We start from the raw sequence: 27,181 nt of genomic DNA on the forward strand, positions 1-27,181 counted from the left end.
CTGTATATAAATATCAGTGCCTGCATGTATAGATTACAATTCTAGCATCTGACCATAGGTGATGTGGCGACAGGAGAACGTTACTGGAACACAGACACATGTGAGGCAGAACGTGGATAGCAGGCGTAGAGTCCAGTCGCATATCGAGTAGCTCCTTAGTCAATTGTAATTAATACTAGTTAATCATAATTATTTGTATTTAGGCATAGTATCCAACTGTAATCATAATAGACATCATAGAAACCCGTTAGTGCTTTAGTTAATAAACAGTTTTGTTTATTTGCAAAGCCGTATGTTGTCTGACCACTTTTTTTATATAAAACGTTTTATTGAGGTATTTGTGATTTTGTAACAATAACAGAAGAAACAGTGTACATACAAATATAAACATAGTGCAAAGGCCGTCTTCCTCCCTCACAGGTCCCACCTTTCTTACACAATAATCTAAACTAACCCCCCCCCCCCCTCTGCTGACAGTTAATTTTCCCTAAAGAAGTCGACGAACGGCTGCCACCTCCGGACGAACCGTGACATTGACCCTCTCAGGACTAACTTAGTTTTCTCCAGACAAAGAAAGCTAGCCATGTCAGTTAGTCAGGTCTCTGACTTCGGGGGATTTGAGTCCCTCCAAGCTAATAATATCCGTCTCTGGGTTACTAGGGAGGCAAAGGCCAGAACGTCTGCCTCTTTCTCCTCCTCATCTCCCGGATCCTCCGACACTCCGGAAATCGTCACTTCTGGACTCAGTGCCACTCTTGTTTTTAACACCTTGGACATGACATCTGCAAACCCCTGTCAGAATCCCCTAAGCTTTGGGCATGCCCAGAACATATGAACATGGTTCGCTGGTCCTCCCACACACCTTGCACACTTTTCTTCTATCCACGGGGCTGGTGGAGTACCGTGTCGGCGGGAACGGTAGAAGAGCCATTACCAATGCCCACAAACTCGTGCCCTTACATGATGCCGCCTCTACTCGCTCCCACACTAGTGGGTCAGAAACATATAGGAGCAGGTCATCTGCATATAGCGAGACTCTGTGTTCCACCCCTCCCTGAACCAGCCCCTTGAGGCTCTCCGTGCAATTGCCAGCGGCCAGCGCAAACAGCAGTGGGGAGAGGGGGCTGCCTGCCTCGTCCCCAGTGCAGCCTAAAATAGCCCAATGTCAACCTGTTCGTCTGTACACTCGCCACAGGTGCCTGATACAGCAGCCTAACCCAGTCGATCAAACCTCGTCCAAACCCAAACCGCCCCAGCACCTCCCACAGATAGGTCCACTCCACCCGATCAAAGACCTTCTCTGCATCCATTGCAACCACTACCTCTACGTCCCTACCCTCTGGGGGCATCATGATCACATTCACCAGTCTTCTAACGTTGGCCGCCAACTGCCTGCCATTAACAAATCCCGCTGGTCGTCCCCAACCACATCCGGAACGCAGTCTTCGATCCTTGAGGACAAGATTCTGGCCAACAGTTTGGCGTCCACATTTAATAAGGAGATCGGTCTGTAGGACTCACATAGCTCCGGGTTCTTCTCCCGCTTCAGAATCAGTGAGATCGTGGCCTGTGACATTGTCGGGGAAGCACCTCTCGCTCCCTTGCCTCATTAAATGTCCTCATCAGCAGCGACCCCAACATCCCAGAGCACTTTTTATAAAACTCCACTGGGTGCCCATCCGGTCCTGGGGCTTTACCCGCTTGCATGGCCTTCAGTCCTTCTGTTATTTCTTCAATCCCAAATGGGGCCCCCAGCCCTTCTACCAGCCCTTCCGCCACCTTCGGAAACCTCAGCCCCCTAAGAATTGCCTCATCCCTTCCGGCCCAGCTGAGGGTTCCGACTCATATAGCCTGCAATAAAACTCCTCGAACACCCTGTAATCCCCTGCTGAATCTCCGACCAATTTCCCGTCTCTGTCCTTCACTTTCCCAATCTCCCTGGCTTATTCCTTCTTTCTGAGCTGCTGCGCAAGCATTCTGCTGGCCTTCTCGCCATACTCCTATATCACCCCCTGCGACTTCCTCAGCTGCTCCACTGCCTTCCCTGTAGTTAGCAAGCCGAACTCCGCCTGTAGCCTCCATCGTTCCCTTAAAAGCGCTGCCTCTGGGGTCTCCACATATGTCCTGCCGACCTGAAGTATTTCCCCTATCAGTCGATCTGTCTCTGCTCTATCTACCTTCTCCCTGTGGGCATGTATCGAAATCAGCTCCCCTCTGACCATTGCCTTCAGCACCTCCCAGACCATTGCTGCCGAGACATCCCCGTGCCATTAACTTCCAGATAGTTCTGGATGCATTTCCCCACCCGCCCGCACATCACCTCATCCGCTAACAGTCCGACATCCAATCGCCAATGCGGGCGCTGGCCACACTCCTTGCTCACCTGTAAGTCCACCCAGTGCGGGGCATGATCCAAGACCGTCATTGCTGAGTACTCCGTGTCCACTACCCCCGTCAGTAAAACCCTGTTCAAGATGAAAAAGCCGATCCGGTCGTACACTTTCTGTACGTGTGAGTAGAAAGAGAACTCCTTCACTCTCGGCCACCCAAACCTCCATGGGTCCACTGCCCCTATCTGCTCCATAAACCTGTTTAGCTTCTTTGCCATTGCTGGCACCCTGCCTGTCTTTGAGCTCGACCAGTCTAGCCTTGGGTCGATGACTGTGTTGAGGTCCCCCCCCCCCCCCCATGACCAGCTAATGCGAGTCCAGGTCTGGGATCTTCCCCAACATCCTCCTTATAAACTCCACATCATCCCAGTTTGGCGCTTAAACATTCACGAGTACCACTGGCAGCCCTTCCAGCTTCTCACTAACCATGATGTACAGACCTCCCACATTCGCAACTATTCTTCCCGCCGAATGATACTCGCTTATTAATCAGGATCGCGACCCCTCTAGTCTTACTCCAGCCCTGAATGAAATACCTGCCCGACCCATCCCTTCCTTAGTCCAGTCTGATCGATTAACCTAAGATGCGTCTCCTGTAACATTGCCACGTCCGCCTTCAATCCCCTCCAATGCGCGAACACGCATGCCCTCTTAACCGGCCCATTTAGCCCTCTTAACGTTCCACGTGATCAGCCTGGTCGGGGGGCTCCTCGCCCCCTCCCTCTGCTGATCAGCCATCACCTTTCTTAGGCCAGCCTACACGTGGCTTTTTCGCTCGTGCTCTGAGTGCCCTGTCCTCTCAGGGTTGGGTGAACGTTCCATCCCCCATTAGCTTCTCGAGCATACCCGCTATATATGCCCCTGCATCCGCTCTTTCGGACTCCTCCAGGAGACCAACGATCCTCGAGTTCTGCTGGTGGGACCTCTTCACCTTTTCTTGGTGGGACCACCGAGAAAGCACAACAGCGCCTATGCTTCCTCAGGAAACTAAGGAAATTCGGCATGTCCACATTGACTCTTACCAACTTTTACAGATACACCACAGAAAGCATCCTATCTGGCTGCATCACAGCCTGGTATGGCAACTGCTCGGTCCAGGACCGCAAGAAACTTCAGAGAGTCGTGAACACCGCCCAGTCTATCACACAAACCTGCCTCCCATCCATTGATTCCATCTACACCTCCCGCTGCCTGGGGAAAGCGGGCAGTATAATCAAAGATCCCTCCCACCCGGCTTACTCACTCTTCCAACTTCTTCCATTGGGCAGGAGATACAGAAGTCTGAGAACACGCATGAACAGACTCAAAAACTGCTTCTTCCCCACTGTTACCAGACTCCTAAATGACCCTCTTATGGACTGACTTCATTAACACTACACCCTGTATGCTTCATCCGATGCCAGTGCTTATGTAGTTACATTGTATATGTTGTGTTGCCCTATTATGTATTTTCTTTTATTCCCTTTTCTTCTCATGTACTTAATGATCTGTTGAGCTGCTCGCAGAAAAATACTTTTCACTGTACCTCGGTACACGTGACAATAATCCAATCCAATCCAATCCTCCACCTTCTCCTGGAGCCTTTTCTGCTGGTCTCTCAGCATCCCCATCTCCACCTCCATTACTGTTTGGTGTTCCTCATGCTCGGTCAGTGCCTTCTCCACTTTCTGGATCACCCGATCTTGAGCATCCAAAATCTGTTCCAGCCGAGCAATCGGGTCCAAGCATTCCTGTTTCTGCTTGGCGAAGCCCTCTTGGATAAACTTCATTAACTGCTCCGTCGGCTGCTGGGTCGTCGAGCCAGGACTCCGGCCGTCCGCCATGCTTTTTCCCGCTGCAGCTTCAGCCCAGGCCTTCTCTGTTCGCCTATTTCTTCCTTTGCGAGCGCTCCTGGTCTGCCTATCCATGCACTGGCGTGGGACTCCTCCTTACGGTCGCATCCACTATCAATTTTCCAAGTAAAATCGGGGGAAAAGTCCAAAGGTCTGACCCGAGCGGGAGCCACCAAATGTGCGACCTACTCCTTCATGGCCGCCACCGGACATCTTGGCTGATCACTTGAACTCCCACGTCATTGGCATCTGTGCATACAGAGAACATTACAATCAATTTGCTGGTCAGGTGCAAGGTGTCCTTGGAGGAAGTCGTATGATCTTGTACTATGCATTTTAGAGTAAAAAAACTCACGTCAGATTAACAGGAGTAATGGCAATTGAGAAGGTGTGGGCATACTGCTATAACGGGTGTCCAGAACTGTCTACACCCCAATAACCAAAGGAGCTTGTGGGGTACCTTGATTTGCGTAACAAAAGAAACTGAAGTAAAAATCAAGGAGCACTGATTGCTATTTTGCTTAAACTAATCATTACTTTCAATCCAAAACTGAACTGGTTCGAAGTTTCACCTGAAATGGTTCAATGAGAAGTAGAACATGTTCACAATTGGAATATTATCTCCCCATTTGAATTGTGCAACTCTCTATTAAATGGCTATTTTTAATATAGTTCATACAAGTTTAGTTCACTATGCTTAAAAAATGTCTTTGTTATTTGGCAGGATGATGGGCTTCAGTGATGAGGGGATCATCCCAAGGTTCTGTGAACAGTTGTTTGCCAAAGTAGCAAAGCCCGAAATGCAACAGGTAGTATTTTTAAAGACAAATTTTATACACAGCCATGGTCTAGTTGTATTGAATTTGAATACGTTTGGAGCTGGATTTGTCCAACAATTTTCCTTTTATTTTAACATCTTCCTGGAGCTGAGATTAAGTGCTTAATTTTGTCCCAAAGCAAGAATTGGCTAGACGGGGGCCAAGGAAGCAGTGAGACCCCAGTGATTTTAACTCCCTAGCCTCGTCTACATGTCACAGGTCAGTTCCAGCCTTAAACCTGTGGAAAAGGTTGCTGGTTGAGACATAAGGAATGGGTCCCAGCCCAGAATAGGTCAGGATGGGAATTTGAAGCAAAATCTGTGATCAGAAAAGTGGAGGGAATGGGAAAATCTAAACATTCCATCTGGGGCTCTCTCTCTCCGCCCTTGCTCCTCCTCCTTGCTGTGCTCAGCGGGTGAGAGTCGCAATTGCTTTTCCAAATATCAACAGAACCCAATCAGCACACTTAAAGGACTGCAAGTTTCCAAGTGAGTATCCTTGCTGTCCTCAGAAAAGAAATGTTAAAATTGCAGACTGAAATAAAATTCCCCTTTCAGACTGTGAAGTTGAAATTTTAAAGGCAGAAATATTCTGATCCGTTTATTTAGCTACTTAGTTCACTGGAACAAGGTCGATCATGGATGATATATTTTGTGGTATGATGTCGTTTGGTAGTGAATTTGAGCTTAATGTAAAAATCTTCCCATTTCATGGGTAACAAATAGATCCTCTGTTGATTTTTTTAAAAAGTATTTTTATTCCACAAATTTTCAACATTTTTAGAATTTACAACAAACCTCCACTCCCATCCCTACATCAGCAGTCAACGGTAACCAACTCTCCAAAATGTCAAATAAACAAACCCATCACTCGCTGCCCCTTAGAACAAATTAAATTTTTTCCAGGGCCAAAAACTCCAACAGGTTCCCCCGTCACACTGAGGCTCAGGATGGAGAAGCTGATCTCCACCCCCAGCAGGATCTGCCTGCGAGCAGTCAGCTCAGCAAAGTCTAAAACATCTGCCGCTGCTTTGGGCAGGCCCAAAACATTTAACCATGGTTCGCAGGTCCCCCCCACGAGCACGCACGCACGCACACACCTCACAGATATCCTCCATCCCTTCGAACAACCAGCTCATCCTAGACTTTGTCAGGTGTGCCCTGTACACTACCGTAGCTGCCCCCCCCCCCCCCCACCCACCCGCCCGCCATCCTCTCTGCAGTATCACCTTCCTAATCTTAACCACCTTCACTGCCCAAACAAACAAGGAGATTAGCCTGTGTCCCCGTCACCCCCCCCCCCAAAATGCCTTGGGCAAAAGGACCGTCAAGCACTGAAACAAGAACAAGAATCGTGGCAAAACATTCCTCTTTACTGCTTGCACCCGGCCCGCCAACGACAGGGGGAGATTGTTCCACCTCAGCAAGTTAGCCTTCATCCTCCCCACCAAACTAGTGAAATTGAACTTCTGGTGTCCTGCCTAATCTCGGGCCACCTGCACCCCCAAATACCTAAAGGGAGACGCTGCCAGATGAAATGGCAGCTCCCCCCCCCTCCCACCCCCTATTCCCACTATCGGAGAGGAGACTATAACATTTCACATTTCCCTCAATTTAATTTGTACCCTGAAAACCTTCCAAACCTCTGAAGCAACCCCAGCATGCTCCTCACCGAAGAGCTCGGCTCCGAAATGTACAACAAGTCATCTGCATATAAGGACACCCTACACTCCACAAGCCCGAGTTCCTCAGCACAATGGCCAAGGGCTCTATAGCCAGTGCAAACAGAAGGGAGGGAAATGGGCCTCCCTGCTCCAAACCCTGGTGCAATGCAAAGTACCCTGGACTCGTACTATTCATGCGCATGCCCGCCATTGGCTCCTCATACAACAGCTGTACCCACGCCACAAACTTTGGCCCAATCCCAAATTTCTCCAACAATACGAAGTCTTACAACACCAGGTTAAAGTCCAACAGGTTTGTTTCGATGTCACTAGCTTTCGGAGCGCTGCTCCTTCCTCAGGTGAATTACAGAGGTCTCCAACAATGCCATCAAATAATTCCACTCCACCTGATCAAACGCCTTCTCCGCATTTAGCGGCACCGTCACCTCCGTCTCCCTTCCTTCTGTCGGAGAAAGCACCACATTCAACAGCCTCCTCACATGTCTGCCCTTTACAAACCCTGTCTGATCCTTCCCAATCACCTTCGGAAAGCACCCCTCCAACTTTAACGCCCGCACCTTTGCCAATATCTTGGTGTCTAGCAGAGATATGGGCCTGTATGACACTCACTCAACCGGATCCTTGTCCTTCGTAAGCAACAACGTGCTGGAGGACTGCCCCAATGTTTGCAGCAAGACATCCCTATCCATCGCGTCCTTGAACATTCCCACCATCTGCAGCGCCAGCCTATCCTTAAATCTTTTACAAAATTCAACCGGGAACCCACCTGGCCCCATCGCCTTTCTTGCTTGCATCCTCCCGATTTCCACCTTCACCTTCTCCACACCCATCGGCTCCTCCAGCCCTGCCCTCTCCACCTCACCCAACCTCGGGCACTCTAACTCACCCAGAAACTCTCTTATCTCCCGCTCCTCCTCCTCTGGTGGCTCCGACTTATCAAGTGCCTATAAAACTCCTCAAGCACCTTTATTATTCTGTTCCAGAGCCACCACCAACTCCCCCATCTTGTCCCGCACCTGAACTATCTCCCTCAAAGTTGACATGCCATCATACGCCCTGCCTTCTCAGACCCTATGTTGATGAATGGTATTTCTTTTTAATCTTTTGAAGGTTACTTGCCATATTGAAATGAGTTATTTTGAAGTCTACAACGAGAAAATTCATGATTTGTTGGTTGGTGGAAATGGAAAGATGCAAGTAAAACAGTCTGTAAGTCTGAAGGAAGTTGTTCACGTAATCAAAAGTTTACTTTGTGTTTTCGTGTTTAATTTCTCCTGAAGTGTTATAAATTTGATCAGAATGAAACACCCAGAGATCGGAATGTGAACATTCTGCAGCATGGTAGCACAGTGGGTAGCACTGTTGCTTCACAGCTCCAGGGTCCCAGTTTCGGTTCCAGACTTGGGCTACTGTCTGTGGAGTCTGCATGTTCTCCCCGTGACTGCGTGAGTTTCCTCCGGGTGCTCCAGTTTCCTCCCACAAGTCCTGAGAGACGTGCTATTAGGTAATTTGGACATTCTGAAATCTCCTTCCGTGTACCCAGACAGGTGCCGGAATATGGCGACTAGGGGTTTTTCACAGTAACTTCATTGCAGTGTTAATTTAAGCCTACTTGTGACAATAAAGATTATTATTATTAATAATCCAAAACCTCACTCTTCCTCTCAACTGTTATTTTGAGTCTGGTTCTCCATAGTTTGCATTATTCCTTGGCTGAGTGAGAAGGTCAGCTGTTCAGGATTCAGCTGGGACAAACTTGATCCTTTGTGAAGGAGGATGTGAGAGATATGTCTGATGATTCACCTTTTCCTTTTCTTTCTGCTACCAATCTTTCACTTGGAATGGGTGCCCTTGATGGTGGGAAGGGAGCAGGTAAAAAGGCAGGTGTTACACCTCCTGCACGTGTACGTATTGGGATCCTGCTAACCTTTGGGCGCGATTCAACGGAAACATTTCTAAGTGCATTTGTGGCGGGTTTTTCAGGGAGTTTCCCGCCGACTCAGCTGACAAGTTCCCCACCGCTGTCTATGGCACGGTGGCACAGTGGTTAGCACTGCTGCCTTACAGCTCCAGGGTCCCGGGTTCAACTCTGGTCTTGGGTGACTGTGTGGAGTTTGCACTTTCTCCCCGTGTCTGCGTGGGTTTCCTCTGGGTGCTCCGGTTTCCTCCCAACAGTCCATAGATGTACAGGTTAGGTGGATTAGCCATGCCAAATTGCCCCCTAGTATCCAAAAGGTTAGGTGGGGTTACTGAATTATGGGATAGGATGGAGGTGTGGGATTATGTAGGGTGCTCTTTCTAAGGGCCGGTGCAGACTCGATCGGCTGAATGGCCTCCTTCTAACTGTAAATTCGTTCCAACTGTAAATTCTATGATGACACTTGGGGTGTGATTCTCTGTCCTTGTTACGCTCTCGCTCAAGTGTAACGAGGCCGGTGAATAGGGGGAGAGGCAAAAAACGAGATCCGCGCCGGGCGCCAAACAGTTTCCGATGCAACCGGCTCGCCCACATAGGCAAAATTGGGATCTCGCTGCAGCTTGGTGAGAAACCAATCATCACCACTTAAGCCCCATTCCCATGCAATCAACGAAGCAACCCCATTTCCAATGGCCTCCTGTCATTCAGTGGCCTCCCCAGCAAGTGTTCACGCTGGCTCAGATTAGTACTCCTTTTGAAAAACGAAAACCTGGCAGAAGGGTTTCTATGGGGAGCCGAGGAGGTGAGTAGCCATCTTTGCTCACCGAGCACTCGGATTGCCACCCCAGTGCTTGGTGGGGGATGGGGGAACCTCGCAGGGCCGCCATGGGGGGGTGGGGCAGGAGGTGCTGGGAGTCAAACGGGGGGGGGGGGGGGGGGTGGGGCAATCGCTCGCGGCACCACCATGCCAGCTCCTGGATCGTGTGTACCCATTCCGGTGAAAACCCTGCCCTGTCTGTCTGCCCTACCGATCATCTATGACCCCACCGACTGCTGAGGCCTCTGGTCATGTGGCTGGAGGCTATTGCTAATAGGGAATTGGTTAAGTGAGCACATCACACAACCCAAATGGATTCCAGTGGGTGGGCGGGCTATAGGCATGTCGGAGTCATTGCCCAGCATCTCAATCACACCTTGATGCCTGAACACTGCGCTTGAACACTGCGGGAGGCAACACCATACATGCAACATGCAAACACCCAGAGGATGGGACACAGCTTTGGGGACAGGTCCTCGGCCGGAGGGTGGGTGAGAGCCATGGAGAGATTTGGGTGGGCGGGGGGGGGGGGGGGGGGGGGGGGGGGGGGGGGGGGAAAGAGTGATTGGAAGCATGGTGAAATGGGCAACGGGTCCGAGGGTCAGCCCACATTGTGGAAGAAAATGACAGAGGCATCATAATGGTTGTTCCAAAAGTTGTTTAATGTGCTGTACAATACCCCACTCATGATGGTTTTCAACCACTGGGGAGCTGAACGCAGAGATCAGGCAACCGTTTTGAAAGGATGCCGCGATCTGTAAGTGAGCTTGTGGGTCCACACCCCACCCATGGACAATGTCACCCCCCCACAAACACACACATATGGGCACTACCCCAACCTCCCAGAGGCCCCTAATGACCTGCAATGCATAGCTCCCACCCTTCATACACTCCTCCACCCTCCTTTCATGGGAGTGGCCTCACTTGGCTTCTGAGCCTTGTCAATGCCACCCTGGCACTTTGACACCCTTGCACTGCCACACGGGCCCCTGGCTAGTACCCCTGCCAGCTTGGCAGTGCCACCTTGGCAGTGCAAGGTGCCAGCTGGGTAGAGTCAAGATGCCCATGTTCCAGGGGGAGGGCCAGGGGGTCACCCTGCATGGACCCTGACCACCCAAGGGTCTCCGATAGTCCAGGAGACCCCCCAGGGTGCCGTTCCACCTGGTCCACGTTTATGTGGAGCGATGCTGAATGGCGAGTGGTTCAGCCTCGCTGGGGAGGCCAGTAGATTACACAGAACATGCAGTGCAGAAGGAGGCCATTCGGCCCATCGAGTCTGCACCGACCCACTTAAGCCCTCACTTCCACCATATTCCTGTAACCCAATAACCCCTCCTAACTTTTTTGGTTGCTAAGGGCAATTTATCATGGCCAATCCACCTAACCTGCATATCTTTGGGCTGTGGGAGGAAAACGGAGCACCCGGAGGAAACCTGGGTTTCCTCATTGTCCGACAGCCAAGACCATTAAAATGAGTCATCATTGATGTCAGACCAATCAGCACATGATGCTCTCGGTTCCTTTTTAAAAAAAGTTTTCATGTGAAGTCCATCTTAAAGGCATATGCAAATTTTTGTCCTCACATAAAAATTGAAATAACAAGAATAATGGAAAATACCAGGGACAGACAGGGATTAACAGGACGATCCTTCGAGATTCTGTTGTAATATTTACTCTCTTGTTTAATTAAGCACATTCTATTGTTTGCAGCTCCGTGTAAGAGAACATCCAGTCTTTGGACCTTATGTGGCTGATCTCTCTTTGTAAGTTATTGTTAAGGAGTTTATACTAGGAGTAATGTAACTGTCATCTGCACAAAATGTTTGTTTTTTAATTTTAAAGTGACATTTATGTAAGGATAGTTTTATTCATATTCATCTTTTTTCAACTTCCTAGATAAACGTGAAATTCTGTCACCCACAAACATTGAGTAAAAAATAATTTGGGAAATTCTCTTCAGAATTTTGTTGCAGGTGCAGGCATCTTACTCATTTGTATTCCTCCCCACTCTCTCCATTCTAGATATTTAAATTGTTTTAGTTTTTCTGTTGTCTGTTATGCTTTTAGCTGTTTATTTTATTGCCAGCAGCATTTTGTTATTGTCTCAAAAGTTAATAATTCTTTTAAAATTCTTTCATGGGATGTGAGTGTTGGTGGCTAGGCTACCTTTATTACCCATTCCTAATTACCTTTGAGAAGGTTGTGATAAGCTGCTTTCTTGAACTGCTGCAGTTCATGTGGTGTCGGTACACCTACAGTGTTAGGGAGGGAGTTTCAGAATTTTGACCCACTGACTGAAGGAATGGCGATATATTTCCAAGTCAAGATGGTGTGTGGCTTGGAGGAGAGCTTGCAGCTGGTTGTATTCACATGCATTCGCTACCCGTGCCCTTCTAGGTGAAAGAAGTCATGGGTTTGTAAGGTGATGTTGAAGGAGTCTTGGTAAGTTGTTGTAGTGCATCTTGTCGATAGTGGACATTGGTGCCATTGTACTTTGGTGGTGGAGAGAGTGAATGTTGAGGGTAGTGCGTTGGGTGCTAATCAGGCAGGCTGCTTTGTCCTACATAGTGTAGAGATTCTTGAGTGTTGTTAGAGTTGCACTCATCCAGGCAGTCTTCTGTGGACAGTCTTCTGTCATACTCCTGACTTCTGCCTTGTAGATGATGGACTGGTTTTGGGGAACCATGAAGTGGTATCTCTGCAAACTTCCCAGCCTCTGACTGGCTCTTCTAGCTACAGTATTTATACACTGGTCCAGTCAGTTTCTGGTCAACAGAACCCCTAGGTTGTTTGTGGTGGAGGACTCAGCAATGGTAATGCCATTGAATGTCAAGGGGAGATGGTTAGATTCTCTCTTGCTGGAGACAGCCATTTCCTGGTACGTGAGGATCACGTTTTATTTGCTTATCAACCCAAACCTGAATGGTGTCCAGGTCTTACTGTAAGTTTGTAAGCCTTTATTCTTTCATTTATTTCAATATTTTTGTGGAAGTGAATGCTTTCCTGATATTTGAGTAAATCTCCAAATTTCCAGGTAGTCATCATTTTCTTCAAAGAATAGGTGAAAGAAAGCTGAGTGAGAAGGTTGGATTTTGCATGCTTGACAGAATGGAGTGGGATTTTGAGCTCGCCCTCCAATTCTGAGATCTTAAATAATTATTGCTGCATACAAAGCACTCTGGTATGGAAATTCCTATTGTTATTGAGGAAACCAAGCTAGGGCTTTATTCTTGTGCAAAATTGAGCATTAACCCACGTGTAAACATGGGACAATATATAAACTGATGCTAAATTTTAAATCATTCTTTCCATGCCTGGAAGAGATTCCAAAGCTTGGACTAAATCTCTGTCAGTGTACACGTTCTATTGGCTCAATTATGTACTTTATTTTCCAGGAATGTTGTCACCTCTTATGCAGATATTCGGGTAAGTGCTGTATCTGTTATTTAAAATTGAAGAAAATAGTTCTCCTCTGTAGTACATAAAGAGTTGGCTTTATATAGTTTGGTTTGTTTTATTTTTGAATAAACTCACTATTGTAGATACTTTTAAAAAATAAATAATTTCCTTCTTAGGGCTGGTTGGAACTAGGGAACAAGCAAAGGGCTACTGCAGCTACAGGCATGAATGAAAAGAGTTCCAGGTCTCACTCAGTCATCACACTTGTCATCACACAAACCAAGGTACAATATCACTGTAATTAGCTTTGATTTATTCGGCATGAATTTTACATTTGTTCGTGGGAATTGCAATTCTGTATCACACTGCTGTCTTTTTCAATATGGTAGTGACTAACATTCCTTTAGCATGGGGAGTGGGAGGGGATCTAAGTACAAAGCTGGCATTCTGGAAATGGCATGCGAGTAGAACCTGGGCAACTCTATTAAAATGTGTAATAAAAGGAGGGAGCAATCTGGTAACTTTGACCAATGAACATAAATAATTCCACCACGACTGTTAATAGTATAGCTGTTTTGCTCAATTTATTAAAGGACTTCTCAAGTTTTTTGTTTGACCTGCAGGCAGAATTTGTGGAAGAGGAGGAACATGAGCACTGTGTGACGAGCAAAGTGAATCTAGTGGATCTTGCAGGAAGTGAACGTTGCTTCACAGCTCAGACCAGTGGCGATAGACTAAAGGTATACACTTTGTAAATATCAGTTACTGTAAGTATGGTAAGGGCCGTCATGGCGGCGCAGTGGTTTGCACTGCTGCATCATGGCACCAAGGACCCGGGTTTGATCCCGACCCCGGGTCATGGTCCGTTTGTACTTTGTACATTCTCCCCATGTCTGTGTGGGTCTCACCCCTACAACCCGATGATGTGCAGGTCAGGTGGATTGGCCATGATAAATTGCCCGGGAAAAAAAATAATTGGGTGCTCTAAATTTTTTTTTTTTTAAACTGTAAATATGGTAAAAGTCTTGTCTGAATAATTCCCCAACAGGACTCTAAACAAATTATTCACTTCTGCAATCAATGTTCTTTCTATGAGTAAGCCATCCTTTTATAATAAGCTTTACAAGCTTTATTTATATGTGGCCTAGATTTATTTTTAAACAGTTATATAGAAAAGACAATATAGGTACTGGCCAGTCAGCCATAAGACATAGGAGCAGAATTAGGCCACTCAGCCCATCGAGTCTGTTCCGCCATTCAATCATGGTTGATATTTTTCTCATCCCCATTCTTCTGCCTTCTCCCCATAACCCCTGATTCCCTTATTAATCAAGAACCTATCTATCTCTGTCTTAAAGACACTCAGTGATTTGGTCTCCACAGCCTTCTTCGGCGAAATGATCCACAGATTCACCACCCTCTGGCTGAAGAAATTCCTCCTCGTCTCTGTTTTAAAGGAACATCCCTTTAGTCTGAGATGGTGTCCTCTGGTTCTAGTTTTTCCTACAAGTGGAAATGTCCTCTCCAAGTCCACTCTATCCAAGCCTTGCAGTATCCTGTAAGTTTCAATAAGATCCCCCCTCATCCTTCTCAATTCCAACGAGTACAGACCCAGAGTCCTCAACTGTTCCTTATACGACAAACTGTTCATTCCAAGGATCATTCTTGTGAACCTCCTCAGGACCCCTTCCAAGGCCAGCACTTGGATACGTGGCCCAAAACTGCTCACAATACTCCAAATGGGGTCTGACCAGAGCCTTATACAGCCTCAGAAGTACTTCCCTGGCCTTGTATTCTAGTCCTCTTGACATGGGCACCACAGAAGCACAAGTGGATAGCACTGTGGCTTCACAGCGCCAGGGTCCCAGGTTCGATTCCCCGCTGGGTCACTGTCTGTGCGAAGTCTGCACGTTCTCCCCGTGCCTGCGTGGGGGGCTTCCTCCGGGTGCTCCGGTTTCCTCCCACAGTCCAAAGATTAGGTGGATGGCCATGATAAATTGCCCTTAGTGACCAAAAAGGTTAGGAGGGGTTATTGGGTTACGGGGATAGGCTGGAAGTGAGGGCTTAAGTGGGTCGGTGCAGACTCGATGGGCCGAATGGCCTCCTTCTGCACTGTATGTCCTATGAATGCTAACATTGCATTTGCCTTCTTAACTGCCGACTGAACCTGCACGTTAACCTTAAGAGAATCGTGAACAAGGACTCCCAAGTCTCTTTGTGCTTCTGATTTCCTAAGCATTTCCCCATTTAGAAAATAGTCTATGCCTAAATTCCTCCTTCCAAAGTGCATAACCTCATACTTTTCCACATTGTATTTCATTTGCCACTTCATTGCCCACTCTCCTAGCCTGTCCAAATCCTTCTGCAGCCCCCTTGCTTCCTCAACACTACCTGTCCCTCTACAGATCTTTGTATCATCTGCAAACTTAGCAACAGTGCCTTCAGTTCCTCGTTCCAGACCATTAATGTATATTGTCAAAACTTATGGTCTCAACATAGACCCCTGAGGCACACCACTAGTCACCAACTGCCATCCTGAAAAAGACCCCTTTATCCCCACTCTCTGCCTTCTGCCCGTCAGCCAATCCTTTATCCATGCCAGGATCTTACCCTAAACACCATGGACTCTTAACTTATTTTACAATCTCCTATGCTGCACCTTGTCAAAGGCCTTCTGGAAATCTAAATAAATCACGTCCATTGATTCTCCTTCGTCTAACTTCCTTGTTACCTCCTCAAAGAACTGTAGCAGATTGTCAGACATGACCTCCCTTTGACACCAGGCTTTTGCAAGTGGTGTTCTTGAGCTGGCTGTCTGTCTGATTCTTTGATTTGGTGCATTCTGCTAAATTTCATCATTTAATTGTACAGAATAAACTTAGAAGTTTACTGTGTCAGCAATTAAATGGGACGGGTTAAAATATCCTGTCAATATGTGCCACATCATCTTTGTTCTCTGCCATTAATTTATCAGTTTCAAATGTATAATGACTGTTTCTCTCGCCAATGCTGGCCATTTCTTTCCGATTTTAGTCATTACTTTGTAATCATTAATCTTTTGTGTAGATCGCATATGGCTGACACAATAAAAAAAAACATATAATAATTTTAGAGTGCCCAATTCTTATTTTTTTCCAATTAAGGGGCAATTTAGCATGGCCAATTCACCTACCCAGCACATCTTTGGGTTATGGGGGTGAGACTCACGCAGACACGGGGAGAATGTGCAAAGTATACATGGACTGCGATCCGGGGCCAGGATTGAACCCCGGTCCTCCACAATGTGAGGCAGCAGTGCTAACCACTGTGCCATCTTGTGGCTGACACAATACGTCGTTTTCCCAAACAAATTAAAACACCACATTAAAGTATTATATTATAGTAGGATACACTCTTTACTTCCTATAAACAAAAAGTTGTCCAATCTCAAGAGGTTCTGAAGGCTCCGAAATCACCAGGTTTTCCCTATCATGGTGGTTCTTGCCATCATCTGAACCCTTTAATTCCAGTGCAACCATATACTCAAGGATGAAGATTTTCTATTCATTTTCAGCACTAGATCTGGCCCATTTAGTGCTACAGTTTTTTTAAAAAAGCTTATTCCTCCCAAATGGTCTTCAGTCTAATTTGAACATTCTGAAGTGCAGTTTTATGGTATTTTATGTCTGGCTCCCGTGTCACTGGCCAGCTACCCTTTAACTACAAAACACTGAAATGTTCTTTCTTACAGGAAGGTGTAAGCATAAATAAATCTCTCTTCACCTTGGGAAAGGTTATTTCTGCACTTTCAGAATATTCTCAGGCTAAGAAGAAAGTCTTTATTCCTTACAGGGAATCGGTGCTCACATGGTGAGTTATAAATTATTGTACAGTTCTGAAAATTAATGTTGAACAAGCAGTAATAGTTCTATGGAATTTAATTTTTTTTTATCTGGTCTCGCATGTAATTTTTAAACTCTCATTAAATAAGATTTAAGTAAATTGCATGCTATACCTAAAATGGATAAAATGAATTAAGAACATAGGAACAGGCGTAAGCCATTCAGCCCCTGAGCCTGTCCTGCCATTCAATGAGATCATGGCTGATGTGTGACATAACTCCTTCGGCTCATATGCCTTATCTACCTCAGATTTAAAACTAACAACTGTTCTAGCTCAATGTGTGTAAAGAAGTGCTTCCTAACAGCTCTCCTGAATGGTCTGGCCCTAATTTTTAGACTCTGCCCCCTTGTTTTAGAAGCATTAAACAATGGAAATAGTTTATCTTTATCTGTCCTGTCTTTCCCTTTCCCTGTTAATATCTTGAAGACTTCGATCAGATCACCCCTTAACCTTAAATTCTGGCCAAAACAGGCCCAATTTGTGTAATCTCTCCTCGTAATTTAACCTCTGTAGTCCAGGAATCCATTTTTGTAAACTTAATTGCACTCCCTCCAAGGTCAATAGACCCTTCCTAAGGTGTGGTGCCCAGAATGCTCACAGTCCTCCCGGGGTTTTGTACAGTTGCAGCATAACGTTTGTGTCTTTATATTCCAGTCCTCTAGATATAAAGGCTAGCATTCCATTAGCCTTTTTGATTATTTTCTGCACATGTTCGTGGCTCTTTAAAGATCTATGCACCAGAACCCCCGGTCTCTTTAGACATCCACTGTATTTAATCTCTTCGCATTTATAAAGTACCCTGCCTTGTTCTTTTTCCCCTAAAATGGATAACCTTACACTTGCTTACAGTGAATTCCATCTGCCACAATTTTGCCCGTTCACCTAGTCTGTCAATATCTCTTTGCAGTTCTATGCTGTTATCTAGACTGTCTACAATTAAGACTGAGGTGAGGAGAAATTTATTCACCCAGAGAATGGTGAATCTGTGGAATTCGCTACCACAGAAAGTAGTTTAGAACCAAATGTTGTATAATTTCAAGAAAGAATTAGATATATCTCTTGGGGTTAAAGGGATATGGGGGGCAGGGTGGGGTGGTGTGTGGGGGGGGGGGGGGGTGAAGAGGAGAGAGAGATGGTATTGAGGGCCCGATTATCCCAAATTTCTAAGTTAATTTGTGGCGGGCTTTTCAGGGAGTTACCCACCGGCTCTACCGGTGAGTTACCCATCGCTATTCAATGACATTTTGGGCTGAATTTGTCTGCCCTGCCCGCCACAAGAATGCCCCGGGCGAGACGATGATAATGGAGAAATCCATTGACCTCTGGTGGGATTCTCCGGTCGCCGGGGCCAGAGAATGCAGCCCGTAGTCACTTTTTTGGGCCCTGGTAAGTTTCTCACCAGTTTAGCCCACACTTAGAATTTTTTTTAGCACTGGGGAGCTGAACTCCGAGATTGGGCCACCATTTTGAAAGGGTGCCCTGATCTCTAAGTGAGCTTGTGCGTCCAGAAACCCATGGGCAATGTCACCCTCCCACACATGTGGTCATCCCCCCCCCCCCCTCCCAAAGTGAGGACACCCTGATATGGGGTCCCTGGGGCACCCCCCTCTTTAGGCCCCCTTACAGCACCCCCCCCAACTCTCATTTCATGGGCATTTCATTTCGTGCCCCCCGGCCCCCGACACTTGGCAGTGCCACCCAGACATCCTTACACTGGCACCTGGGCAGTACTGCCAGCTTGGCAGTGCCATCCGGGCACCTTGGCAGTGCCAATGTGAGCTGGACAGTGCCAAGATGACTGCGTTCCGGGGAGAGCCAATGAGCCAGCCTGCACTTACCCTGACCACCCAGGGTCCCGATGTCCCAGGAGACTCCCTCCCGGGTGTCATTCCTCCTGCTTCACGTCTATGTGGACCAGCACTGATTGGCGCACGGCTACAGCCTCCTTGGGGAGGCTGGTGGATCTTGGGCAGGTAGGACGTAAGTAGGTTTACGACCTACGTCTGTGAGTGTCATTTGGTCCTGCCCATGTTGGGTGGAATTCCGACATTGATGTCTCGCGCGACTTAGGTGAATCCCGCGAGGTGTGGAGGCTGTCGGGAGGCCCGCTGGAGGCCTCTTCCGGGATTCTCCGGCCGCGTTGTGCTCTTGCTTGAGCATAACACGGCAAGAGAATTGCACCCCGAAGTTGATGATCAGCCATGATCATAATGACTGGCAGAGAAGTCTCGAAGGGCTGAATGGCCTCCTCCTGCTTCTATTTTCTATGTTGCTCATGTCACCTAAGTTTATATCGCCAGCAAATTTGGATATATAACTTCATAGGCCATCATCCAAGTCGTTAATAAATAATGTGAATAATTGAGGTCCCAATGCAGATCCCTGTGGTACACCACTAGTTGTATCCTGCCGATTATCCCCATTCTGTCACCGGCAACTCAACTGGTTTCCTAACCATGTTAATAATTTACCCTCAACGAGTGGGCTTCCACCTTAATTAAGTCTCTTATTTGGGACTTTATCAAATGCCTTCTGGAAGTCCATATTAGTAACATCCATAGTCATCACCTTGTCCACTGCCTTAGTCACCTCTTCAAAGAATTCAGTGAGATTTATCAGGCATGACCTGCCCTTCATGAACCTATGCTGGCTCTCCTTGACCGACCAACAGTTTTCGAGGTGTTTAGTTACCCTATCTCTGATTGTAGACTCCAGACGTTTCCCCACCACAGATGTTAGACTAATCAGTCTGTAATTCCATGGTTTCCCACTGACACCCTGAGTGGAGTGACATGTGCAATATTCCAATCCAGAGGGGCTACTCCTGAATCTGGGGAACTCTGAAATAATGTAGTTAAGGCATCTACTATGTGCTCCTCTACTTCCTTTAACACCCTTGGATTGAAACTGTCAGGTCCTGGTGATTTGTCACTCTTTAGTTCCATAAATTTCCTCGTTATTGATGCTGTACTTAATTGTAATAAGCCTTATCCTCTATCAGCTATTAATTTTTCAGGACTTCCTGTAAGTTATCCTCCTTTCCAACTGTAAATACTGAAGCAAAATAATTGTTCAACATGTCTGCCATTTCACCAGTATCAATGCCAATGGGCGGAATTTTCCGCCTTGTGCTGCCAGTAGCAGAGTTCCGATGGGGTAGTGAATCTGGTGTCGGGGAGAAAGCGGGATCGACCTGATGTGTTTCCGATGCGCCAGCCACTGGCTGGTGTCGGGATCGAGGCTCGTGCCCCGCGGGCCAGGCACCATATTCTCTGGGCCAGTGTGATTCTCCGGTCCTCTGGGCTCGGAATCACGTGGGTGAGAATTACTTCTGGTCCTGTCAAACGTGGCCCTGACGCGATGGACCTCATGGGCAATGGGGATAATCTTTAAGGGAATTGACCCCATAGTCCTTAGAAGAGAGAACCCTGTCCGGAAGCTCCCCAGAAGGGAGACCTCTGTCTGGAAGCTAGAGGGCAGTCCAGCCACAGGCAATGAAAAAAGATCATTGCTTTTGACACTCACCTAGGCAATACACCTGCTAACTCCGACACAGGAAATAGCACCTGTCATTCCTGGATAGAGAAAATCAGTCAGGTGGGTTTAAACCCCCTCAGATCTTTGATCTGAAAGCCATTCATTCATTTATCTTTGATATTGACTTTACTAGGTTGGGATCACAGCTTCCACACACTCCCAGCTGCCAGCATTGCTCCCTTCATCACCATTCATGATAGGGTAATTTTGAAGTGGTCTAATCTCAATGTTTATACAACATCAAGCTTTGATTGACCGCTCCTGAACGTCCTCAAACAGAATTAAGTGCTTTCCAATCTCTTCCTTCATGGTTGAGTGACTTTGAAATGGTCAGCAAGAAACTGACAGCACTTAACTCTGTTTGAAGTGGTCCAGGAGCTGACAATCAAAGCTTGATGTTTATAAACTTTACGGTTCGACCACTTCAAAGTTACTCAACCATGAAGGAAGATGAACGGAACAATGCTGACACCCGGGGGGGTGTGGAACCTGTCAATCACAGCCTAATAAAATCAATATTTTGCACAGAAAATTTGCGGGGGGGGGGTGGCGGCGGGGGTTGCTGACTGGCGCTATTCGGCCACCCGCTCAAAATGACGGCCCAATTGCGGGAATCCCTTGCAATCCTCAGCATGCATAAATCTGCACAGTTGAGGATTGGGAATCGCTTCCTAATTGCACTCCAGCAGGAGCACAAATCAGGTGCAACTCAGCTCCGGCGGGAGAACATGGTCTCCCAAACAGAGAATCTTACCCAATATCTCCATTTTCAGCTTTTAGTGGGCGTAAATTGCTCTTGATCACCCGCTTTCCCATTATATAACTAGAAATGTTCTTGCAAATTTCCTTTCATAATCCCTTTTAGTACCTCTTATAAGCTGCTTTGTGACCCATTGCTGGTCTTTGCATCTATCCGATTTGTCCAGGTCTGTGCCATGTTTTGCACTTTTGTCGGCCCTTTCTTTTAGTTTTACGCTGTCCCTAATCTCTGTATTTGTCCCTGGCTATTTTTTGTGTGAAGTGGTGCTTTTTCCTCTCTGGGTATATACTCACTCTGTATTTTGTTAAATGTTTCTTTAAAAATTCTCCACTTCTTAAGTTGTTTGACCCATTAACAGATCTTTCCAGTTTACCGTGGACAATCTCTGTCTCATCCCATGAAAGTTGGCCTTACCCATGTCTTAAATTCTAGTAGCCGGTTTGTGCTTTTCACTTTCAACGCTACATTGAATTCGATCATGTTGTGATCACTATTTGATAAATGTTCACACATAGTGAGGCTACTAATTAAACTGGGTTTATTATTCATGACTAAATCTAATATTGCCTGTCCCCTTGTTAGATGTAGAACATATTGCTGCAGAAAACTATCCCAGCCACATTCCAGAAATTCACCACCTTTCTGACAGGTACTTGTCTGCCTCGCAATCTGTGTAAGTTAAAATCCCCCATTAATACTACTCTGCCTTTGTTACACACTTGCCTAATTTCTGCATTTATAAAATTTTACTCCCCTCAACTCCTACCAGGGGTTCGATGCACATTACCCATTACAGTTTTAGATCCTTTTCTGTTCCTCCTGTTCCACCCATATGGGCTCCACCAGATGCTTTCCCCTCATTATATCCTCCCTCACCATTTGCGGTGGTAGTATTTCGAAACAGTAGTGCTACTCCACCCCCTCTACCATCATCCCTATCCCACCTGTAAACTTTATAACTAGATATATTTAATTCCCAGTCCCGACATTCTGCAACCATGTCTCTATAATAGCCACTACATCATGATCTTCAATTTGAATTTGTGGCTGCAGCTTGCCTAGTTTATTCCTTACACTCCATGCATTGGTATATAGATCTTTTAATTGGGCTATATTCCCTAACCTACCCCTCAGCTTTATCTGCTTGTTTATTATTCCTCTCTTATTGGATACTCTAGCAGGATTAATTAATTGAAGATTTAGCAAGATCATACTTGATGATATATTTACTTTTTTTATGCAACATGATTAATGTATGCTACTACTTTCTACGTGTATGTTATTTACTACTGAATGACATGTCGGAACTCTGATTCTTTTCTTTTGGTCATTTGAAATATATTGTAGGTTATTGAAAGACAGTCTTGGTGGCAATTCAAAAACAGCTATGATAGCTACCATCAGCCCATCTGCTTCTAATGTAGAGGAGACTCTTAGTACACTTAGATATGCCAAACAGGCTCGCCAGATTATCAACATCGCGAAAGTGAATGAGGACTCGAGTGCAAAATTGATTAGAGGTTGTTTGACATTTCCCATACAAGTTAACTTGCATGTGTGTGCTTTGATATGAATTAATGTCTTAATTTTGAAATGGAATTTTGAACTGTAGAACATGACCGTTGCAAGGTTTGGTTATTTTCTAAAAAGAAAAAATTGAACTTCAGGCCTTTTCCCTTTGCCTATATTTTAAAAGGTAGGTGGGGAAGTATAATGAATGCTACATAACTTAATTTAAAAATCCAATCATTTTTGTTAAGTTAAAATTATATTGCTCATTATAGGACACCTATGATATGGCAGTAAACCCTCTTCTGTATGGCACATTTTGGCATTTTACCATTTTATGCTATCTTGTAGTTCAAATATATTTGTAACAATGAAGTGTCTGTATGTTGGAACCTTCTGCTATGAAAGAAATAGCCAAAAATATTGCATTGAACAATTTCCTTCCCAATCACAGAATAGTACAAGTGAAAACATAGAAAATAGCATAAAGGTTGTTTGGGTCAGTGGTTGTGGTGATGCCCAGTGTTGAATTCTTGCCGAGGCATTTGGCATTAATTCTTAAAGTAGTCATCTTTTACTTTTTAAATTTAAAATAAATAAATTACTTTATCAGAGTTACAAAGCCAGAGCTCAGAGTGTGGATAGGAGCAAACCCTTAATCCAGCTCCTTGTCTGCTCCAAAAACCAATTCAATTCATGGTCCCCACAAGAGAGTGTCATGTGAGAGTACCTTTAAGAAATGGGTGTTTATCAAATAGCTGTAGTGGGTGTACTTTTAAGAAATGGGTGTTTATCAAATAGCTGCAGTGATGTCAGAGTGTGGGTGCAGCTGGGTTTTGGTCTGTGGCTTTTTACTTTCACTTTGAGCAAAAAGCTAGTGTGTGTCTGTGTTTTAGTTTCGTTTTCATGCATACAGCCAAACAAGGTGTAATTTTGATCTTTCTCCATGAAAAAGAATGTCTTCAGATCACTTGCTAATTTAAAAGTGATAACTGCTCTCAGTAGAGAATTTAAATCTGCTGTCTTTGTTAAGGAGGGTATTTGTCTTATGGATGTTGCTAGGAAAGATTGAGGGTTACTGTATTCTTTGGGGGGAGTATTTGAGTTGATAGTTGCTAAGATGTTTACTGTGTGTTTATAAAATGTTAGCTGGATTCATAGAATAAACATTGTTTTGTTTTAAAAGTACTTACGATCTCTGTTGCATCACACCTGTAGAGTGGGCCCTTGTGCTCCCCATAACCAAAATCTATTCAAAGTTGTGGGTCAGGTGAACTCCATGATACACTTTGGTGTTCTCTAAACCCTGGCCCATAACAAGAGACATCCCAGATCCAGGCATTACACCTGACCTCGCACTCATCTTAGCCAAAAGGCTGAGAAACGATAGTAGTCATCTTTTACATACAATTTATCGAAGTGATGTTCATTGGAACTCAGTATATTTCTGAACATGAAGCTGAATTGGGAAAAGAGCAGATATTTACATTGACTCCAATAAAATGTGATCAATCGTTCATGTTCTGATTGTGAGCACAATATTTTACTTTGCAACAACTGAACCTGAAAAATATTTGACATTAGTGGGTTTCCCCCTGTAATGACCAACACACTTTGAAGGCTTAGAATATGGTGAGACCTTCTATTTATTATTACAGGAAATATCCAACTCTTTAATTTTCCAGCAAGTGGTGCTGTTCTTCTGTTGTCTTTGACTTTAGCTGGACACATGTAAAAAATATAATTCACCATAGGTTTGCATGCATTTTTAAGTAAACTACTATTCACTGACCTATTCCAACCTGAGCAGTGACACTTTTAATTTTATTATTTTTTATTTCATTATATGTTTGTATTAACTTGGGGCTTCAACTCCACAAAGCTTTGATGAATGTAACTCTAACTTTTTTTGAATCCTTGCTGAATCAGATCTGAAATCAGAAATTGAAAAGTTGAAAGCTGCTCAGATGAGTAGCCAAGGAATTCAGTCTGAGAGGTATAAAGTATCCCAGAAGGAAATTAATGCTCTGAAATTGAAGCTCAATCAACAGGAGAGGGAAATGGCAGAATCACAGAGGTAAGATGATGGATCTGAGGCAGGCTTGCGCTGGAATATTAGGTCTGGAATGATGAAATGGAATTTGGCTCATCAAGCTCACTTTGCTAAAAGAATACTTCTCATTGAGTGCATTTCCTCTGTGGGCATGCAAGATAATTGGAAACCCCATCACCTATTCCTTAATTGTCACCTACTCAATATCCTTGAATTCCATATCTAACACCATTATGGCAGTACCATCAATGACTGCAGCTGCTCAATGAAAAGGCCTATTACAATTGCAACCGGTCAATTAGAGATAGACAATAAATGTGCCCTTTATTTTTCTGCCTCTGTAGATAGTTCAGACAGTGCCCTATTGGCCCCCTCCACCAACACTTTGACTCCCTCCTTCCCCACCACCCTCCGTTCCCCTCCGTTAGTCCAGAGGTGAGGGTATCTGGTCTCTCCCAACGCAAAGTTTAGTGCTTGTACCATTTGTTTTTTGTAGAAATGTGTTGTGAACTGTTTTAATAATCCGAGTATCCACCTCCCCCTCCCTGTACATTGGTACTGAGGAGAGGGTACCCTGTTTCTCCAACACAAAATGAGTGTTTGTACCGTTTGGCCTTGTATATATTTTTTACTGTTTTAATAAAAAGATATGCAGCATCGCCTACATCCTGGGAACCAATAAAATAAAAGCAAGTTCATTTCTGAGACTCTAAATTTACGAAGAATTATCCATTTGGCTGTGCTATCAGTATTAAATATTTAGAAAATGTTTGAGTATTGTCCTGTTTTCCATTTTCCTTTGTGCGGAAAATATGATGTTGTGAATTTTATATAAAAGGTATCAAGACTTAAATGGGGGAAGGCATTGTCTGTCCACCGGTGCAACTCAATGAACTCCCAATTCTCTGGTTAAAATAAAGTTGGGCAGTTTCCATCCACATTTCACTGTTAAGTGCACAAAAAAACTTATGGATCGCAACATTTCTTCCACTTTATTGAAAGATTGATATGTGAACAAAAGTTGAGCAGTTCTTGCAAAATCCACAGCTGCTTTTCAGATTATTAGAGTTGTGATTATGAAGGAGCGCTAACTGCATAATTCACTTAACCAGAATAATTTGGTTCTAAATAGCAAGTTCGAAGCTAATACATCAAAATGGTTATGTTATTTATATGAAGTTATTTGGGCTGGTTTAGCTCAGTTGGCTGGACAGCTGGTTTGTGACCGAGCGAGGCCAACGGCGCGATCAATTCCCATACTGGCTGAGGTTATTCATGAAGGCCCTGCCTTCTCAACCTTGTCCGTAATCTGAGGTGTGGTGATCTGACCCACAGGTTAAATCATCACTAGTCAGCTCTCCCCGTGAAGGGGGAAGCAGCCTATAGTCATCTGTGATGACAGTATGCAAGGTAGGTTTTGTTAATACTGCTATTTGGGCCAGAAAAATCTTTCCATTTGAAGGATCAAGCATTTTGTCTTAATTAATAATTGAAATTTGGACTATTCCAGTGTATGACACTGTTGCATTGGCTATGCTCCTGCTGTCTTTAGTCCCCAGATGGTAACAGGCCCAGCATTTTACATTTTGTTTTTGTTAAAAATATTTTTATTTTCCTCCTTTTTCACATTTTCTCCTAAATTTACACCCATAAACAATAAACAATAATCAGCAACAAATATGTCAATCCCCATAACAATAACAACGATCCCATCCTCCCACCAAACATTAGCCCGCATGTTCACATAAACAAATGACAAAAAGGAATCAAGGGTCACCCTTAATACACACAGTCCCCATCCCCCCCAACTAATGTTTGATGTTATCCAGTTCTTGAAAGTGCATAGTGAATAATGCCCATGAATTGTAGAACCCCTCCGTCCTTCCCCTCAAACCTAACCTTCTCAAGAGTCAAGAATTCCAACAGGTCCCCCCGCCACGCCAGGGCACAGGGTGGAGAGGCTGCTCTCCATCCCAACAGGATCCGCCTTCGGGCGATCAACGAGGTGAAGGCTACGATATCTGCCTCCGCCCCCGTTTCCAACCCTGGCTGGTCCGACACCCCGAATATGGCCTCCCGGGGACCAGGGTCCAATTTCACGTGCACCACCTTGGAAATTACCCTAAAAAACCCCTTCCAGTAATCCTCTAGCTTTGGACAGGACCAAAACATATGAATGTGATTAGCGGCCCCCCCCCCCCCCCGCAGCGCTCACACACATCTTCTACTCCTTCAAAGAATCGGCTCATCCTCGCCCTCGTGAGGTGTGCTCTGTGTACCACCTTCAGCTGTATCAGCCCCAACCTCACACACTAGGTGAAGGCATTTACTCTCCGGAGCACCTCACACCAGAATCCCTCCTCTATAACCTCTCTCAACTCTTTCTCCCACTTTGCTTTGATCCCTTCCAGTGATGCCTCATCCTCTTCCAAAATAGCTCCGTAAACCGCTGACACTACCCCCTTCTCCAGTCCCTCCTCCAGCAATGTGGAGGCCGGTTCCTCCGGGAAGCTCTGTATCTCCTTTCTGGCAAAATCTTGAACCTGCATGTATCTAAACAGTTCCCCCTGCTCCAGCCCATA

General features: G+C 45.5%; 1 protein-coding gene across 3 annotated transcripts in view; it reads left to right on the forward strand.

Moving 5' to 3' along the window:
• The window catches only part of kif14 (kinesin family member 14), a 148,795-nt gene that overhangs the window by 22,028 nt on the left and 99,586 nt on the right, over window positions 1–27,181 (forward strand). For all 3 annotated transcript variants that reach the window (XM_072511423.1, XM_072511421.1, XM_072511422.1), the window contains exons 4-12: window positions 4,947–5,031; window positions 7,835–7,933; window positions 11,170–11,222; window positions 12,855–12,885; window positions 13,035–13,142; window positions 13,482–13,598; window positions 16,589–16,707; window positions 22,385–22,557; window positions 24,476–24,623. In XM_072511423.1, the coding sequence (XP_072367524.1) occupies window positions 4,947–5,031; window positions 7,835–7,933; window positions 11,170–11,222; window positions 12,855–12,885; window positions 13,035–13,142; window positions 13,482–13,598; window positions 16,589–16,707; window positions 22,385–22,557; window positions 24,476–24,623 (933 nt within the window). The remainder of the gene's footprint in view (window positions 1–4,946; window positions 5,032–7,834; window positions 7,934–11,169; window positions 11,223–12,854; window positions 12,886–13,034; window positions 13,143–13,481; window positions 13,599–16,588; window positions 16,708–22,384; window positions 22,558–24,475; window positions 24,624–27,181) is intronic.

The sequence above is a fragment of the Scyliorhinus torazame genome, chromosome 7 (genome assembly GCF_047496885.1).
Source record: "Scyliorhinus torazame isolate Kashiwa2021f chromosome 7, sScyTor2.1, whole genome shotgun sequence".
NCBI classification, from domain to species: domain Eukaryota; kingdom Metazoa; phylum Chordata; class Chondrichthyes; order Carcharhiniformes; family Scyliorhinidae; genus Scyliorhinus; species Scyliorhinus torazame.